The sequence below is a fragment of the Morus notabilis genome, unplaced genomic scaffold (genome assembly GCF_000414095.1).
Source record: "Morus notabilis unplaced genomic scaffold, ASM41409v2 Scaffold679, whole genome shotgun sequence".
NCBI lineage: Eukaryota > Viridiplantae > Streptophyta > Magnoliopsida > Rosales > Moraceae > Morus > Morus notabilis.
Genome location: NW_010365777.1, coordinates 375,140 through 393,559, shown reverse-complemented (window position 1 = coordinate 393,559; position 18,420 = coordinate 375,140). Strand labels below are relative to the sequence as shown.

At 34.0% G+C, this 18,420-nt stretch overlaps 3 protein-coding genes and 1 non-coding gene across 4 annotated transcripts in view; 2 read left to right on the top strand and 2 right to left on the bottom strand.

The window, feature by feature from the left end:
- LOC21396208 (protein NDL1) overlaps window positions 1-2,173 on the bottom strand; it is a 3,918-nt gene extending 1,745 nt beyond the window's left edge. The window contains exon 1 of the mRNA XM_024172588.1: window positions 2,021-2,173. Coding sequence (XP_024028356.1) covers window positions 2,021-2,173 — 153 coding nt within the window. The remainder of the gene's footprint in view (window positions 1-2,020) is intronic.
- Window positions 2,174-6,221: 4,048 nt separating this feature from the next.
- On the top strand, window positions 6,222-9,623 carry LOC21396207 (heptahelical transmembrane protein 4). The gene is made up of 5 exons (XM_010108623.2): window positions 6,222-6,479; window positions 6,632-6,678; window positions 6,962-7,207; window positions 7,891-8,203; window positions 8,669-9,623. Exons 3-5 carry the CDS (start codon window positions 6,966-6,968, stop codon window positions 9,320-9,322), a joined length of 1,209 nt encoding a protein of 402 aa, XP_010106925.1. The 5' UTR covers window positions 6,222-6,479; window positions 6,632-6,678; window positions 6,962-6,965; the 3' UTR covers window positions 9,323-9,623.
- Window positions 9,624-9,686: 63 nt separating this feature from the next.
- On the bottom strand, window positions 9,687-9,760 carry TRNAT-AGU. The gene has a single exon. It is a non-coding gene; the product is annotated as a tRNA-Thr (tRNA).
- Window positions 9,761-13,171: 3,411 nt separating this feature from the next.
- Window positions 13,172-15,046, top strand: LOC21396206 (galactomannan galactosyltransferase 1). The gene has a single exon (XM_010108622.2). It carries the CDS (start codon window positions 13,564-13,566, stop codon window positions 14,941-14,943), a length of 1,380 nt encoding a protein of 459 aa, XP_010106924.1. The 5' UTR covers window positions 13,172-13,563; the 3' UTR covers window positions 14,944-15,046.
- The last annotated feature ends 3,374 nt before the right edge of the window (window positions 15,047-18,420 follow it).

Below are 18,420 nucleotides of genomic sequence, written 5' to 3'. Positions count from 1 at the left end.
AGAGAGGCCGGTGAACAGAGCCGGGGAACCTTGCTTCGAACGGCGAGGAGAGGAGAGGAACACAGAAAAAATTTTCGCAGAGGAGGAGATGAGGGCTCAGATACGAGTGGAAGATAGGAGGAGACTAACCTGAAAATGGGTTGTAAATTTCAGAATTCAGTGGGGGTAAAATTGGAAATAAAAAATTTCATTAAACACTCAAAATGAATTCCCGCATAAGCTAAAATCAGAATCAGCCTAAAGGCTGATTCTGCTTTTAGCTTCAGATGGGACGAAATTTTTTAAAAAATCTGTTTTACCAAATAAGATTTGAGCTTTTAGATTCCTAGATAAGAGCTTTTTCTCTCCTAAAAGCAATACCAAACCCACTCAATGTATGTGCTATGCATTTTTTTTTTTGATATTATTATAATGTATGTGCTATGCATTTCATGTATGTGCTATGCATTTCTTTTTTGATATTGTAACTAATTAGGATTATGTTTCACTTTGTTAAATGTATTAATTAGGAACTTGCTTGATTTGACATATGACTATATTTTGGGATTATATATGTAGTTGAATGATATATTGTCATTTTTATTATTAACAGGGGCTAAAGTTATATTTTTCAGGAAACGTATCATGGTAGATACTAAAAGTGATCATATTTGAGCTTGTGATAATTAATTATTACAATTGAAATATGGGTTTTAAACTCAGTACTTTCCTTCAATAGGCTGGTCAAAGACGGAAAAAAAATCCGTTTTCAAGTGATATATTATTATTAGGGGTGTACTTCGGCCAGGGTTCACTCATTTTTTCAACCGAGTTGACATAATCGGTGTGAAAAAACTATTAACCGCAACACCTTGACAGGCCCACAAATCCGCAGAAAAGAGGCATGCTTGGAGTCAGCTCGGCTCGGCCGGGTGTTCTTGGATTGGGCCAACATTGGATCTTCACCGGCGCCTCAAGCTCCTACGGAAACGAAGAGTTACCATTTTGATTGGGTGCTATTATATGGAAACCATATGGTTTTAGGTGATAAATAGCATCTTTAGAACCTTTGCTTGCGTTATTTCTACTTGTTCAGCAAACCTTTGCTGTGGCTATTTAGTGAGATGAAATAGCTCTTTCTTTTTGAAGAGCAAAATTGCCTCTATGATTTCCCAAGTCAGAAATTGAGTTTTTGGTTAAGAAATATGCAATCAGTTCACGTTTACATATGGTTTTGGTTAAGAATTTGTTTGCTAAATCTTCCACATTAATATTGTAAAATGAGATGAGCATTGGTGGTTCTGTGATATATTTTCTTATTGCCTTCATTATGAACCTCACAAGCTGGTGATTTAAATTTGTCTGTTGGTGATATTTAGGAGTGTTTATTTAGTTTCAGATAGCCGGTTTATCTTTTGACGTTATAATGGCTTAATAGTGCTATGGATTTTAGAAAAAGTATTTTTAGCTGTGTTGAAGGTAGAAGTAGCTGTTCTAAGAAGTAGCTGAGTGTTTGGTAAATTAGCTGTGCTGGTTCCAAAATCAGTATAATAGCGTTTGGTAAATTTTGAGGTGGAATTACTGTGGATATGTAAAATGACCAAAATAGACATTATATGAAACTTAAATATATATAATTATTTTTGATATTTAAAAATACTTGTTTAACTTTAAAAACACAGGAGACGTTTGGTTCATAGATTAGAACCATATGATTAGAACTATTTTCGATTTACGTGTATTTTTTGTGAGAGAAAATACTGTAACGAACCACGAACCATGATTCGAATCAGGGGACGACTCCCCTAACCAAACAACCTAATAATGTTATGATTTTGAATTTTTTAACAATAAATTTATGATAATTAATTCTTTTTTTTTTTTTTCATTTCTTCATTCACAATATAATTACAACTAAAAAGAACATTAATGAGTAAGCAACTTGTTGAACAAAAATGTACATTTCATGTTCAAAAAACTGACAGAGTCATTAAAAAAATTAAGTCGTGTTCATTAAACTTGTCGCAATTTGATCTCTTACTTCAACCACTTCTTGTGACAGTGAAGCTTCATCTTCTTCTACATTGTCCTCTAATTGATGCTCTTCATAAACGAAAATATTTAGATTATCCTCGATTTCTTGAAAATATCGATCACGCTTATCATGCATCCTAATATAGTTATGAAGCGCCATTGTTGCAATAACTATTTTTACTTGCTTCTTAAATGACACACACATGATATGCAAAGTTGTGCAAAAAAATGAAAACTTTGTAGAGCTCAAGACGTTATATTTGTAAGTATTTGTACAATCAACTTTTTTATATAGGCACACAAACTAGTTCACTGGCAGCTTCATCAAATGTGATTGGTTGTAAACTTTGGCTAGCTGGCAAAACCGAACAAATTTTGAGATGCCCTGGTGCCGGTCATCACCATTTCAGCAAAGCGGATGTTGTATGCTTGAGTGGTAACTTCTGTTTTTACCCTCAAATATTTTGTAAAGGGAAAATTTCATTTTTGTACCATATATTACATCAAAATTTGAATTTGGTATATCCTGTTTTTAAAAATTTCATGTCGGTACTTCAACTTTTTAAAAAAAAAATTTTGGTACCTTAGAACTATTTTTTGAGACTCAAAAAGATAAAGTTGTCCTTATTATAAAAATTCATATGTTAACAAGAATTTTGAAGGAAAAAAAGAATTTTAAAAATTATTATACCTGTAACCAAACACTCAAAATTTTCAGTGAGTATTGTACATCGAACATCACAAGAATTAGTTGAAAACAATATTCAAAACAACTTTAAGAGGGAAGAGAGGAAGAGCACCGAAAAAAAAAGAAGAAAAACACAAAGGTCAGAATTTTGAAGAAAGAAGCATGTTCTTTTAATGGGTTTTTGAGGTTTCGCTACAGGTATAATAATTTTTTAAATTTTTTTTCTTTTAAAATTCTGGTCAATAAATAAATTTTTACAATAAGGAAAATTTTGTCTTTTTATGTCTCAAAAAATGACTTTTGAGGTATGGAATTTTTTTTTTTAAAGATTGAGGTACTGACATAAAATTTTTAAAAACAGAAGGTATCAAACTTAAATTTTGATATAATAAAAAATATTAAAATGAAATTTTCTCTTTTGTAAATTTTACAAATAGGACAACAACCACACGAGATAACCCAAATCCATTATTTTGGCAGTTTTGTGTAATTCTCTTTAAATAGTGAAATCATCTCCCAGCAAAAAACCCAGTGGACGTGCACGTAAGCTTTCATGGTGAATCAATTTAAATCAATGTGTTCTTTATTCTCTCATTTATTTTTAGATGGCTTGAATCTTGATATAAAATGAGTAGTTGGATACAATTTAAGACATCATAAATAATTTAAATTGATAATCTGTTTGTTTTTAGCATTTTTTATTGCTTTAAAATTGGCGTTTCATTTTGTTTTGGATAAATTATATATTGTATCATTTCATTTAAACATGTTATTATAGCACCGCCGATAATTATCCATATCGAGTGAAGAAAGCTGTTCAGGTCTCACACGGCATGATGGAGAAACGACAAAGAAAAAAAGAAAAAGTCCAATTTGGGGGTAAAAATATATGCATTAAAAAGTAAAATACCACACGCAAGTTTCTGAAAAAAGAAAAAGAAAAAAATAACAAAATACCAATGTCTAGAACGCACAATGTCCTTCCAAAAAGAACACACAAGAATTGGGGTCCGCAAAAAAATCTTTCCTCCTCGGCTACGCAAAAGAGAAACAGTAAAATGCCAATATTAGTTTTTAAAACAAAAATAATATTATTTATACTTAAAAATAAACAAAAATTTAAAAATTTATTTTAGTGGAAGCATTTTATTAAGATATTTTAAAAATAAAAATGATTCTATTCTTACCTTTTTTTACTCTCTACGGCTTCGTTCAGTTCGTGGATTCAAGTTTTTAATTTGAGTTAAGATGTGATTTTATGTAAAAACTTTTCACTGTAGTAAAAAAGTTAAATATGACTTTTTGTGAGAGCTTTTAACTGTAGTAAAACTAAAATTGAAAACTCAAATCGGTAAAATAAACGATACATATATTCTTTCTATTTACACATTTCACATAATTCTTAAATGATTCATTAAATTTACTTTTTACACACTCGTATTATTCTAAAATTAGTCTTAATTTATTTTCAACTTTTGGCTATTTTATTTCTTCGCACCCACAATTTTGTTTTAATTTATCATTTCTCTGTGTCTATATTTCTAAGCTTTAGGAATGAAGTCTTTTTATAGATAAAGAAGATTTATTATTATATTATTTTAGAAAAATAAATGACATAAATAATTTGACAAGTAAAAGTCACTTTACACATGCTTTACTAAGCAAATTAATATGTAAAAATGACTTTAAATTGTCTGGTAATAACCTTATCATCTCTTTCTAAACAATATCACATGTACTCATTACTCCTCGTTTGAATCTCATGGTGCACACATTTTGTTATAGATTTTAAAAATAGAAATAGTTTATTATTTGGGGATATGACATTTGGAATGTGTGGAGAGGGAAACAACCTATCGTTAGTTTCTTTTTTATAATAAACTTAATTATATGAGGAATGTCCTTTTTTGCCATTTTTATGAGGGTTTTTTTTTTGTAAGGTGTGGAGAAAAAAATAGAGTTGTGTAAATTGAATCATCCTAAGAATATACTTTAGTAAAATAACATACCACACATACTAATAAATATCTTTAGTTCTCTAGTCATATTTAAGATGTCATGTATGAGAAATTATAGTAAATAATAAATTTATGAAACTAAATTAACTAAATAGTAGATTTTAAAACTATTTAAAGTAAATAATAATTTACCGTGTAAATATTTTTTTATGACGGATAAAAAATGATTTATATGGTAAAATTCTTTAACTGCGTGGAAAAATCTTTTTACCATTCGAAAAAAATTTATGTGAAAAAAATCATTTTATTTGTAATTAATAAAACCTTATTTTTCTTCTAAAATAACTATTTTTTTCAATAATTAATGGATAAAAGTAGAAATGTAGATCATAAGTTGAAATTGTTCGTTAATTGAAGGATTTGAAAAAGAAAGATACAAGATGGATAGTAAAATTTAGACGGAAAAATAAGAAAATCTATAAAAAAAAATTAAAAATGACAAAAAGAAATAACAAAAATTGAGCGAAAATGAAATAATATAAGAAATTTTAATGAATATTGAAGTTTTATTTATATATATTTTGAAATAAACTACCACTAGTTATAATAGTATATTTTATAGTTAATCGTGATACATTTTGACATTGACAATTTTTTTTTCAAAAAAAAAAAATAATAAGAATAGGACGATTTGAATGCATCATTAATCATTTTTTCAAAAGAGAAATTGCATTTAATTAAAAATTAAAAAACAGTCATTTCGGTATAATATTAATGACCTATTAGAGAGACAGACGCATGCCTGAGACTTGAAAACAAGATAACACTTTAGCACACTAATAATGGACACACATAAAGCTCGAATTGAAGAAACTCCTCCCATTGAGATATGCTTTCTAGACTGGAGGGACAGATCGCCAAACCCCACAAAAAGGGGACATCTACACGACATAAAAAAATTTATAGCCGGACTAAGACAACCGTATCGGGAGACATACAAACAACCTTAAGCCGACTATAAAAAACTAACAACAAACAGCAAAACAAACGAGAGTCGGGTGGGGTGACCACTGCCCTTATTAGAAAGAAGAAAATTACACCAGAAAAACATAAAAAAAAACCTCCGACCACTGCTGTTAGAAGCCTTTGGTGAAGGGCAACTAGCCAATGGGCTGTCGAGAGAAATAGCCGGCCAAGAGATCTCAACCACCAAATGACAAATTTGCCTGAAAATGAAGTCCGTCCGTTCAATTTCTAAACTCCAAACCGATTTAGATCCACCTAAACAAAGCCACCACATTGTACACTGTCACTATCAACTAGAAGCTCACGACTAGGCGAGTCGAAGTATCAAGTTTCATTATTGGGAGCTCGAGGCGTGCCCAGAAGCGACCCCGAAACGTCAGCTGTTGTTCACTTTTTTTTTTTGGTTCGTGTGGGTGAGTGAGAGAGAGTTGAAAACCCTAGACGCTAACAAGTTGGGAGAAAATATGTGCTTTATTAATTATTAACAAGGCAAAAAAAATCACTACGATATTTCCACAAAAGTAATTAAAATGGGGTTTCAAGAAAAAATAGAACTATTTATTCAATGATTTGTTTTATTAGAAGCTTGGAGGGAGTTGGAGTTTGAGCCCCAGACCCCATCCTTATCAACAACCATTCTTCCTTGGTATCTCCGCATCTCCCAAGCGAATCTCTCTCTCTCTCTCTCTCTATATATAACTTATTTAAATAATTAATTAATAATACGTTAAAGCCCAAGATTTTTTCTTGTGGTTTTTTCCTAGCTCCAACATCTCGTCAAATCGTTTTAGCGGGTAAATTGCAAACCCACTTGCCTCCATTTCCTTTGGATGTTCTCAGAATCCTATGATCTTATTTTTTCCATTTTCTTCTCGCGACAATTCCTTACTCTCTGATTTTCTCCGTCGATTCTCTATTTAAACTTTCTTTCTTGTTGTATTTACAGAACATCCGAAGAAGAACAAGGAGGAGAAGAATTTTCTTCAATTTCAGGTCCTTTTCTTCCGTTTTTCTCGTTTGTTTTTCCAATTTTAGGTTGTTTTATTCATCGCCGCCAACAAATTGTCGCAGAAAAAAAAAAAGAAAGAATTTGGAGCGAGAAAAAGGAAAAGAAAATTTCTTTTGCTACATGTTTTTTAGGTGGATTTTTGGGTTATTATCGTTTATGGGCAATAAATTGTCGAATGCAATACTTTGCACATTTTATTTGTCAATCAAACAGGAAAATTATCAGTTCACTTTTGACATTTTTGTGTAATGGTTCTCTTTGAAACAGAAAAATGGGTATTGAGAATAAGAATTGTGAGGATTTGAAAGTTTGTTCTGAAATTGTTGAAAGCAATAGGGCTAAAGGAAAGAGTCTATGGAAGAAAGTGACGTACCAGCTAGTTGAATACCACTCATTGCCCGGGTATTTGAGGGACAATGAGTACATTCTTGGGCATTACCGATCCGAGTGGCCATTAAAGCAGGTCTTTCTCAGCATGTTTAGCATTCACAATGAGACACTCAATGTTTGGACGTAAGGATTCTATCCTCCTTAAGTTTTTGTTTTCTAGCATTTAGCTAATTAAAATTTTATTTTCTTCTCAAAAAGATGAGATTTTTAAGGAAAAGAAAAATGATACATATATCATGCAACTAAAAGGTAACTTGTTAGGTAAAAAAAGCTGAGACAAAACTGAAATTTTGATTTGCATACATTCTTGGCATCCATGATTAAGATTTTCATGTGTATTATTTCTCTAAGGGAACTTGTGGGTTAAGAATTATTGAGTTTATAGGATTTCTTGCTTTGAAGTTGTTGGAACTGAAATCTTACCTATTTTATTTATTTATTTTATGAATAAAAAGTCCAGGGAGGGAGCTATCAACGTTAGCATACCCCTTAGGCCTTACTAAAGGAACTCCCAAGAAGCTAACATGAATGTACGCTGAAGTCCCTACAGGCGGCCCTACCCCTTGGACATTTTGTGTATTTGAAGTAGTCTAATATGGTCTTTTTTTTTTATCGTTTTTTTCTTATTTAATTCTTGAGTTGTGAGTTATTCATATTGTGTTTGTAATGATTATCCAAAGTGTTAGAGTAATTCGTTTTGATTATAGTTCAATGTTTTTTTCCCCCCTCATTTACTTCTTTAGTTATGAGTTATTGATTTTGGAGTTCCAAAGTGTTAAAGAGTGATTCATTTTGATCTTCTGCAGGCATTTAATTGGGTTCTTTCTTTTTCTTTCCCTGACCATATACACCGCAATGAAGGTTCCAAAGGTTGTTGATCTCCACAATCTACAACATGTTCCTGACATGCTGAAGAAGGCTGACCTGCATAAATTGCAAGAATGCCTCCCTTCCTTGCCCCACATGCCTGATTTACACAGACTTAAGGAGTTAAAGACTACTTTTCCTTCGATGGATTTGCTTCCGTCCCTCTCCTCGGGTTGGCATGTGATGGAACTTTTATACAATTGTTTGCCTGAGAGATTCTCCTACAAAAATTACACTGACATCTGTGTTCTGGTACCACACTTCCTCCTCTCAACCTTATAAACTGTTTTAGAAGATTTTTATTTAGCTGCATAGCTTCTATTCTTTATTTCAGCTTTATTTTGTAATCTTTTATAGTTCTCAGTTATGTCCGCTCTTTGGAATACTAGTTGTAACAGAGTTTATGTTTGACCTTTACCCTCAAGACATCTTGATTGGGATTACATCTGTTTCCCAAGTTTCTTGTTGGTGTAAGGGGTCTGAACTTGGGAAAACATAAAAGTTTAACCATTCGCATGCTAACAACCTATTAATTTTTATTGAATGGATTTCCTTGATTTTATTCTGTTGTTGGTATGCACCTTTGCTGGTTGGTTAGTCATTTAGTTGGACGGGAGAGATAATTTAAAGCATTGTAGTGGTATATCTAGAATGTTTGATTGTTTCTCAGAAGTTAGGTGGAGCTAATACCTTCTTTTTGTGTGTTGATCGATACAGCGTAGCTTGAAGGATGATTTTGCAAACATAATAGCACCATTGATGATGAGACCGATTACAAGATGGCCATTTTTCGCGTTCATGGGGGGTGCCATGTTTTGCTTGCTAGCCAGCAGCACGTGTCATCTTCTCTCCTGCCACTCCGAGCGACTGTCCTACATTATGCTAAGGCTCGACTACGCTGGCATTGCAGCCCTCATTTCTACCTCCTTTTACCCGCCAGTCTACTACTCCTTCATGTGCTACCCTTTCCTTTGCAACCTCTACATGGGCTTTATAACCGTCTTGGGCATCGCAGCAATACTTGTTTCTCTCTTGCCGGTCTTTCAAAACCCCGAATTCCGCACGATTCGCGCATCTCTCTTCTTAGGCATGGGATTGTCCGGGGTTGCGCCTATCGTGCACAAACTCTACTTGTTTTGGGGCAGACCTGAAGCTCTCCACACAACAGGCTATGAGCTTTTGATGGGTGCTTTCTATGGGCTTGGAGCGCTGGTTTATGCCACAAGGATTCCGGAGCGATGGAAGCCTGGAAAATTCGACATTGCAGGGCACAGCCACCAATTGTTCCATATACTGGTGGTGGCCGGGGCCTTCGCTCATTATCGTGCAGGTCTAGTTTACCTCAAATGGAGAGACCTAGAAGGTTGTTGAGTTAGTGAATTAGACTTCTCAGTCTTACAAGCTTCAGTGTATGGTTAAGTAAAATAGGTCTTTATGTATATGATGATGCAGAGGGCCTGGGAAAGAACCTGTGTGTCCATTGTCACTCTGCTAAGGTAGGTATCTCACTAGTGGATCTTGGATGTCGTCTTTGGTTAAAAAAAATAATAATAATAATGAAGGAATAATGATCTGGGGTAGTGTTAGTTTGAAATCCAGCTGTATCTTTCTACATGCACTTGTCTATGAACATGATGAATTGAGAATAAGAATTCTTTTGTTGGTTGGATAAGGGTACCTTTTAACGTGCACAGAAAATTTTATGTAATTTTTTTTTTTAAAGGAGAAGAAAAAATGCTTTCATTGAGAGTCGAACTCAAGACCTCCCGCTTACTAAACGGGTGCTCTAACCAACTGAGCTATGAAAGCTTTGCTGAACTTTTAATGGAATATGTATAATAAAACAAATAAGAATTGTGTAGCATGCCACCCACGGTTTAGTCCTGACGGTGGTTAATGGATAATTTTGAAACAAAAATGTGGGGTGAACGCAAACAATTTCAAGGTTGGAAGAGCGAACTCCAATAAAAATACTACCAAACTCAGCTAAATCAAACGCATCAATTTTCCATTTCAAGAAAAAAAAAAAGAGCATCAATGTTGTCAAACCATAAATAAAATGCCACCAATTTATATATCCTTGGCCATCACAATACCCAACAAATCACAAGTCTGCAATTAAATATTTACCTATCAAATCTTACATCTTTGATTTTGGAAAGAAATCCGTCAATTTTCCATTTCAAGAAAAAAAAAAGAAAGAAAAAAGAGCATCAATGTTGTCAAATCATAATGAAAATGCCATCAATTTATATATCCTTGGCCATCACAATACCCAACAAATCACAAGTCTGCAATCAAATATTTACCTACAAAATCTTACATCTTTGATTTTGGAAAGAAATCCGTCAGATTTCGGAACTTCTACCATATTCGGAAGCAATGCGTTCCACCCTACTTGTCTCCTAGAATCCAAAATTGAGGCAAAAAAATAAAAAAATAAAAAAATAAAAAAATGAAGAAAGTACAAACATAGAAAGGAGGAAGTATAGAAATATCTTTTCTTTCCTCATGTTTAGAATTCAGAAAATTTTAGATTGAAAAATTTTAATCTTTCAATTTTTAAACTTTTTTTCGAACTAAAAAAATGTTTTCCTCTTAATTTTTCTTCATCTTACAAATTAAAAAAATTAACCTTTTGTTCCTCGTCTTAGCATTGACAACGACACCAACATTAAGGAGACGTTTGGTAATGGAATTTATACCATGATTTGAATCATAGTTCATGATTTACTATAATGTTTTCTCTCATAAAAAATATACGTAAATAAAAAATGGTTATAATCTCATGATTCTAATCCATAAACCAAACGTCTCTTAAGATGTTGGGATGGACTAGGATGGATGGGAGGGGGAGCACATAGAGGAAAGGGTTCAACAAAAATGAATATAGAGGATTTAATTGCGAACCTTTAAGAATAAGGGTTGTTTCGTCAAAATTAATAGAATAAGAACCAATCTATCACGTATTATAAAGTTTAGGGATCAATATTGCAAATTACTCAAGAAAAAGGGGTGTAAGGAATCTTCAGGCCGCTTAAGAGAAATACCACAACTCCATACGTTGTATTGATTTATACCGCAAGTTCTTGTCGAGAATGCCATGTCTTCATATTAAGATTGCCAAATATAACTCTAATAGCATAATAAAAGGTGATTGTTTGTTTTCCATCATGATACTTTGAGGTATCTCACTGTGATATTGAAAATTTCGGCAACTGCTGATAGCTAGCTAGTATCCTCGTGATACTTTGCAGTTGTTGGTCAAAAATTGTCTGTATCTTAGTGTGATACTATACAGTCTCTGATTGGAGACTACTGATACTAGGATAGAAAAATTCAGACCATCAATAGTCACTAAAATATTCAAAAAGAATAAAAAAAAAAACAGACACCAAAATATTTATATCTCCGTTTAGTTCGCTGATTTGAGTTTTTAATTCGAGTTGATATGTGACTTCATGTGAGTTTTAAGTTAGATGTGACTCTTTTTGAAAATTTTTTACTGTAACAAAATTTAAATTCTAAACTTGAATCGGTGAAATAAACGGAGTTTAATATATGAGTACAAAACACACGCAAAATCACATTCTAAAAACACCAAATAATAATTAAAAAAAAAGTTCATGGAATAATTTTAACTTTTTTCATTTTGTCTCTCTTTTTGCTTTTTCTACCTTTCCCTTTCTACTATTTTTGTACAAATTATTATTATCTCTACATCTTGGGGCATGAACTGCTGCATGATTGAAGGATAATTTTCCCCTTCAAAGCCGATTACTCCGATTCCATGCAATTATCATTAACTTTGTTGGGTCTACCCCTCTTTTCCCAATAGCTAAAGAACTAAACGTGTTTGCACCATTGTCGGCACTCGGCACTTCACCTATTTTGACTAAAGATTATAGAACAAGTTATATATATATTTCACCTATTTTGACTAAAGATTATAGAACAAGTTATATATATATATATATATATCGTAACACAAGGAAGTACTGACTCTCAAGTAGGCAACGCACATCACATCGGGGCCGTTGCCATTTTGCTAAACAGGTTCAATTGCTTTGAACTAAAATGTCCTTCTAAATTAGTTTTAGGCTTGATTCAAATTAATGATTTTACCTTTTGAATAAAAAAAAAATATAAGAATTCTGAATTTACCTTGTTTTCTTTTTTGTTTTTAATGTTTTGAACTAAAAGTTTATGATGCAGGAAGATTCAACTATTAGTAATCGATTTATATTTTCATTGTCGTTTATCTTACTAAATTATCTCTATTTTGTTACTAATTTGTCGTTTGTCTTGGTGGGTATTTTGTTACCGTTTAGTGAGTGAGCTACAAAATTTAACTTATTAGTGTTTAGTATGAGAATTTATACCATAATTTAAATTATAATTCGTGACTCGTTACAGTGTATTTTTTCTTATAAAAAACACATAAATTAAAAATAATTTTAAATTATAATTATAAATCTGTGAACCAAAAGGTTCACTTTTTTCAATAGGTTGGAACCTTCTTGTGGCTAAAGTTTTGAGGATGGACAAAGGAGTCCTAGTAAAGGCCTCCCACGTTTTTACCAAGTGTACAGTAATTATGTGGAGCCCTTTGTTGTTTGGGTGGGACAAACTAACACATCAAAATCTTGCATGCAAGGCCTCCCACGTTTTTACCAAGTGTACAGTAATTATGTGGAGCCCTTTGTCGTTTGGGTGGGACAAACTAACACATCAAAATCTTGCGTGCAGAATCCCTTGGCGTCCACAAACCTCTTTTAGCATCGAAGTCCACACCACATGACCTACTTAAATACGAAAACTGAATAATACACCCCTCATTTACTTGCATTCCACGAGCTCCATCTGCCACTGTCTCCTCCTCCAAATGACCATAGTACCCTCAAGACGCACCAATTTCAATCTTTTACGCCTTTCGCATAGCCACCACCGACAATGGAGCGTAAAAACTGGGAATTAATTTGCGGCACTTGGGCATGACTAAAAAGCAAAAGAAGTAACTGAGAAAAAGAAAAAAACAAAGCATTTTTAACTTCTCTTTTGTGTTGGTTTATCGCCAACACGTGTCACGGTCAAGCGTTACGAAAACTTAGAAAATGCCCGGCCACGTACGCAAATAGAAGTCGGACCCACTTCCTGCCTGACCTTTATGGCGCTTGGCGTATTATAGCAGCAGCACCGTTTATTACAAAGGAGACGACGCTGCTAAAATGAACCAACAAAAGCCATTTCAACTTCACTTGCATTTTCGTTTTTTCTTTTGACTCTTTAGAAACATAAGAGAAGCTTACATACCGCAACAATGGCAGCCAAATTCAATAGTCACCACTAGGGCACTGTCACTCCGAGACAAAACGAAGCCCCATAGTCCCCACTCCACCTATCCTTTCTCTCTCTATATATAGTTACCCCTTAGAGAGAGAAACGCAAGAGAAACTTACATAACGCAACAATGGCCGCCAAATTCAATCGTCACCACTAGGTCACTATCATCCGGGACAACACGAAGCCCCAAAGTCCCTACTCCACCTGTCTTCTCTCCCTCCTTCTCTTTCTTTATCTTTCTCTATATATATACATATAGTTTCCTTAAAATGGTCTCGCCTGACCACTCTGGTCACTACGAATCGTCAAGTCCGATGGCGAAACCCTCTCTCCGGAACAAAGCCTCCCTCTGGATTTCCGACGGCATCCTTTTCCTCGGCGGAGCCTTCATCGCGATTTTACTGATTTGGTCTCTCTGGTCCATCGCAAGCCCTAGTCCCAACCCAACCTCCGATTTTCTTCGCCCGGAGCTTAAACCCAGAGAGAAGGAAGTCATGCCGAGGGTGATAAACTGCGCCGAAGGTGAAGCGCACGGTGCTAATCTGCGCTGCGACTCGCCGGAAAGGACCTTCTACGACTCGCCGGAGCTGAACTACTCGATCGGGTCACCGGTGATGGATTGGGACGAGAAGAGGAGATGTTGGCTGCGGAAGAACCCATCTTTTGCCCCCGGAGCTAGCGAGAGGATTCTGATGCTCACTGGATCACAGCCGTCCGCGTGTAAGAATCCTATTGGTGATCATTTGCTGCTTCGTTTCTTCAAGAATAAAGTTGACTACTCGAGAATCCACGGCTACGATATCTTCTACAACAATGCTTTGCTCCACCCGAATATGGGCTCTTATTGGGCCAAGCTCCCGGTGGTGCGGGCCGCCATGATGGCCCATCCCGAGGCCGAGTGGATCTGGTGGGTCGACTCGGACGCGTTGTTCACGGACATGGAGTTCAAGCTCCCGTTGGAACGGTACAAGGATCACAACCTCGTCGTTCACGGGTGGGCCCACCTGATCAACGAGCAACACAGTTGGACGGGCCTCAACGCCGGGGTGTTTCTGATCAGGAACTGTCAGTGGTCCATGGACTTCATGGAGACGTGGGCCAAGATGGGCCCACAGACGCCAGAGTACGAGAAGTGGGGTTCGATCCTGCGGTCAACGTTCGCAGACAAGGCATTCCCGGAGTCAGACGATCAGACGGGGCTGGCGTACTTGATCTACAAGGAGAAGGAGAAATGGGCGGACAGGATTTACTTGGAGAGCGAGTACTACTTCGAAGGGTATTGGGAAGAGATCGTGAGAACTCTCGATAATATCACGGAGAGGTATTTGGAGATCGAGAAAAAGGACGAGAAATTGAGGAGGAGACACGCAGAGAAGGTGAGCGAGCAATACGGTGCGTTTAGGGAGGAGCACTTGGGTGCAGCAGGGTACGGGTTAGGGAGCTGGAGGCGACCGTTCATCACGCACTTCACGGGGTGCCAACCTTGCAGTGGGAACCACAATCAGATGTATTCTGGGGAGTCTTGCTGGGACGGCATGACAAAGGCGTTGAATTTCGCTGATAATCAGGTACTTCGCACTTATGGTTTTATGCACCCGCATCTACTGGATCCCTCCGTCAATGCGGTGCCGTTTGATCATCCTGCTTAGGAGGAAATAAATAATATAGGAGGTAGGAAGATAATATATGAAAGTAGTACTAGCATTTTTGTATGATCTATTAGATGTTGAGGTCGTCTTTTTTTTTTTTTTTTTTTTTGCGAGTTTGAACGTTAAAGAATAAAATATTAGGTCTTCGAGATTGTATATTATTTTATTCTTTTTACTTTATCGATGACTTTTGCTTTAAAGATTTCATCTGATTTAGAATTGTTCAAAAAACATTTAAATTTTAAAAATAAAAAATCAAAATGATGAATTATAATTTTAAAACTTATAAACTAAATGCCACCTAAAGTGTTGGGATGAGTATCTGCGCTTTTTTATTCCGGAATCCAAGTCGCAATTACTTTCTCTCCCACGATCTGCAAAAGGAGAAACTTGTGGAGAAGCTTTGGTAAAACCGTCACGGAAGTAGAGAAATTGTCGAGTTGGCGGCAATTGTGCCTGCCCAAATTCACACCCACAGTGGCGATGGTGAAGTGCAGAACACTAGCGGCGGCGTTAGTCTCAATTCGAGCTTGGTTGTTCCAACATAAGGGTGACAATTCGTGTTACGTATAGTGTTCGTGTTTGTGTTGTGTTTTGATCATTTTTTTTTAAATTTACAGTCAACCCGAACACGACTCGTGACATGAAATTTTTTAAAAATCACAATACGAATACGACACGACACAACAACTTTACGGGTTGACACGACACGACACGAAAATGACCCGTGGCACGAATTTGACCCGTAAACTCGAAATTGACACGAAAATTATATACTTTTATTTAGTTTTTTTTTACATATTATAAATAACTTAAAATTCATAATACACTAAAATACAATAATATCCATTAAAATTAAGCAAATATTAGTATAAGATTTTGAGTATAACTATCGTGATATCACAAGTTCATAATAAAATAAAAAATATGTAATGAAAAAAAATATGTATTTTTTAGTTTTTTACGAGTTTCGTGTCGTATTCGGGTTAGGCAGGTCTAACCCGAAATTGATATGTGTTTTTCGTGTCAATTTTAAGTCTATCCAATTCTGATTCGAACTTCTTTTTTCTTAACCCTAACCTGTTAAATTCTTATCGTTTTCGAGTCGTATTGTCGTATCGTGACTCATATTACCGACCCTAAACCAATCTCATCGTATATATACATGTATATATATATATATATCTCTTTTCTTCAAACTATTTTCCTCATATTTTTGTCCTTTTGAAGTTTATACGGCTTGATTTGTGAGTATTGAGCCATGAATTCCATTACTCATTACATTTTCATTACGTAGCGAAATTGACGATTCCATTTTATTCTTTTCGATATTAAGGTTATATTTTTCCTTTACACGTATTTAACTTTTTCTTTTTGAATGACGCATAATATGAAGGATATTTTCTGAGCTGAAAATATGATTAGGCTAAAGTCTTTACGTTTAATTTAATTGTCGTTTCTTTTATTATTCTGTCATTTGTCATAATTGCTATTTTATTATCATTTTATATGTGAGTTATAAATAGCCACATTATTAATTATAATGAAAAACTTTAAATATTTTAATAATTAAATTAGAGATGAGTTTACTCTCTAATTTTAAAGTTTTTCCTTATTTTTAGGTAGATTTGAAAATTTTCGTATGAATTAGGTCCATAAAATCCCGTTTTTTTCTATTCTTCTGCGTCATGAAAAGGTAATTGCCCTTTGATGAGTGCCACTACCAACACTTGTTGACTTAATTCTTGACTGAAGTATTGCTCTTCAACGGCATATCAACGGCATCTTGAATAATTTTATGGCATTTTATCATGTTGCAAGGGCCAAAGATTGTAGTGAGATAATGATGCAAAAGTTGAGCCAATTATTCCCCTAAAAAATTGTAACAACATTGTAATAAAATTGCAACAACATTGTAATTAATATAAGACGTAATCAAACTTCTTTAACGTAATTTGGAATCAGATTTAAGATTTTACCTCGTGCACTATATATTTAGATCATTATTTCAAAAAAAATCTTAAGAGGCGTTTCTTACCTGTGGGTGCACCGTGCACCCAACTGATAATCTACCCTCAAATTCAAATTCAAGTATGCTCCCCATCAGACATTATGCTGACCTCTAAAATTTGCATTTGATGCTTTTGGCAGGTTTTGTTTTATTCAAATGTGTCGCTCAGACATAGCTTTTAATCATTATAAATTTATAATTAATTATCATTTAGACCAAACGGTTGCATTCTTTGAAACAGCGAAAAGTTGACACTTGACACTACTGTCCACTTCTTCAGGTAGATGAATAATGTGCTAACCCCGTATGCGGGCCGATAATTTAAGAATCGAAAAACACCATTTTTTTGGCACATATGATATTATTACGTGATTAATAAGAGCACTAATGTGTTTGCTAATAATTATTTGCTACGATCTTTTCTTTAATTTGCTATCTGATATCGAAATCTCTGTATGTTGCAGTTATGGTTCATAATCATACAAGTTATGGTTCATAACCATACAAGTTATGGACGAAAACAATAATTTGATCTATTTATTAACTTATGTAAACTATTGACCTATTAATTTTAATTCATCTCAAGTCTTAAGAATTGTTCTTTTAAAGTGTAACTTGAGTGTAGTTTTTGAGTTGAATTTGAGTTATAACTTGAGTTGAAGTTGTAACTTAAATAAAGTTGAGTAAAGTTGAATAAATTTAAAACTTAAAAAAACGTAAACTTGAATAAAATTGAAACTTAAATTATTTTTTTTTAAATTTTTTAAACAAAATAACATACTCTTAATCTATTTCCCTCTTTCTTCCTTTATTTTATTATGCAACAAACAAACAGTAAGAAGACGTATAAATTTAATATCACGTGAGAAGATTGTTTTTATATGGGCTACATATACTAGATTCTTAGATAGGTATATACTGTATATTTCAAGTGCAAAAATTAAAAAATATAAATAAAAAAATGCCAACCCAGTTTATTCGATACTCAGGGACATGACAAGATAATTTTGTTTTTACGAAAAACAGATAAAAATGATAAACAAAAGCTTCTATGCAGGCTTACAATTACAAGATAACACTTTAGATTTTATTTTCGAATATTTATATCAGATTGGATTACTGAATTAGAAGACCCTACTGATTGATCTATTATTTCTAAATCATCTTTAGACCAATTTTCTCTTTCCCCTGCCAGGTTTTGCAGTGCTTAATATTTGTTTTTGACCGCCTTTGTTTATTCGCGGTCAAAAGAATATCCGTCAAATTGTTGATACGGTAAGACCATTCTCAATAAAAATGTTAATATTAATTATATATTTAATATTAAAAAGTATAACATAGTTGCATAATACTATTTAAAATGTTAAATTTATTTTTTTTCATAATCATTAAGTTTTAAAAATTATAAAAGTAAAATTTTATTTTTAAAATAATTAAAAAATATAAAAATTACAATAATTACATGA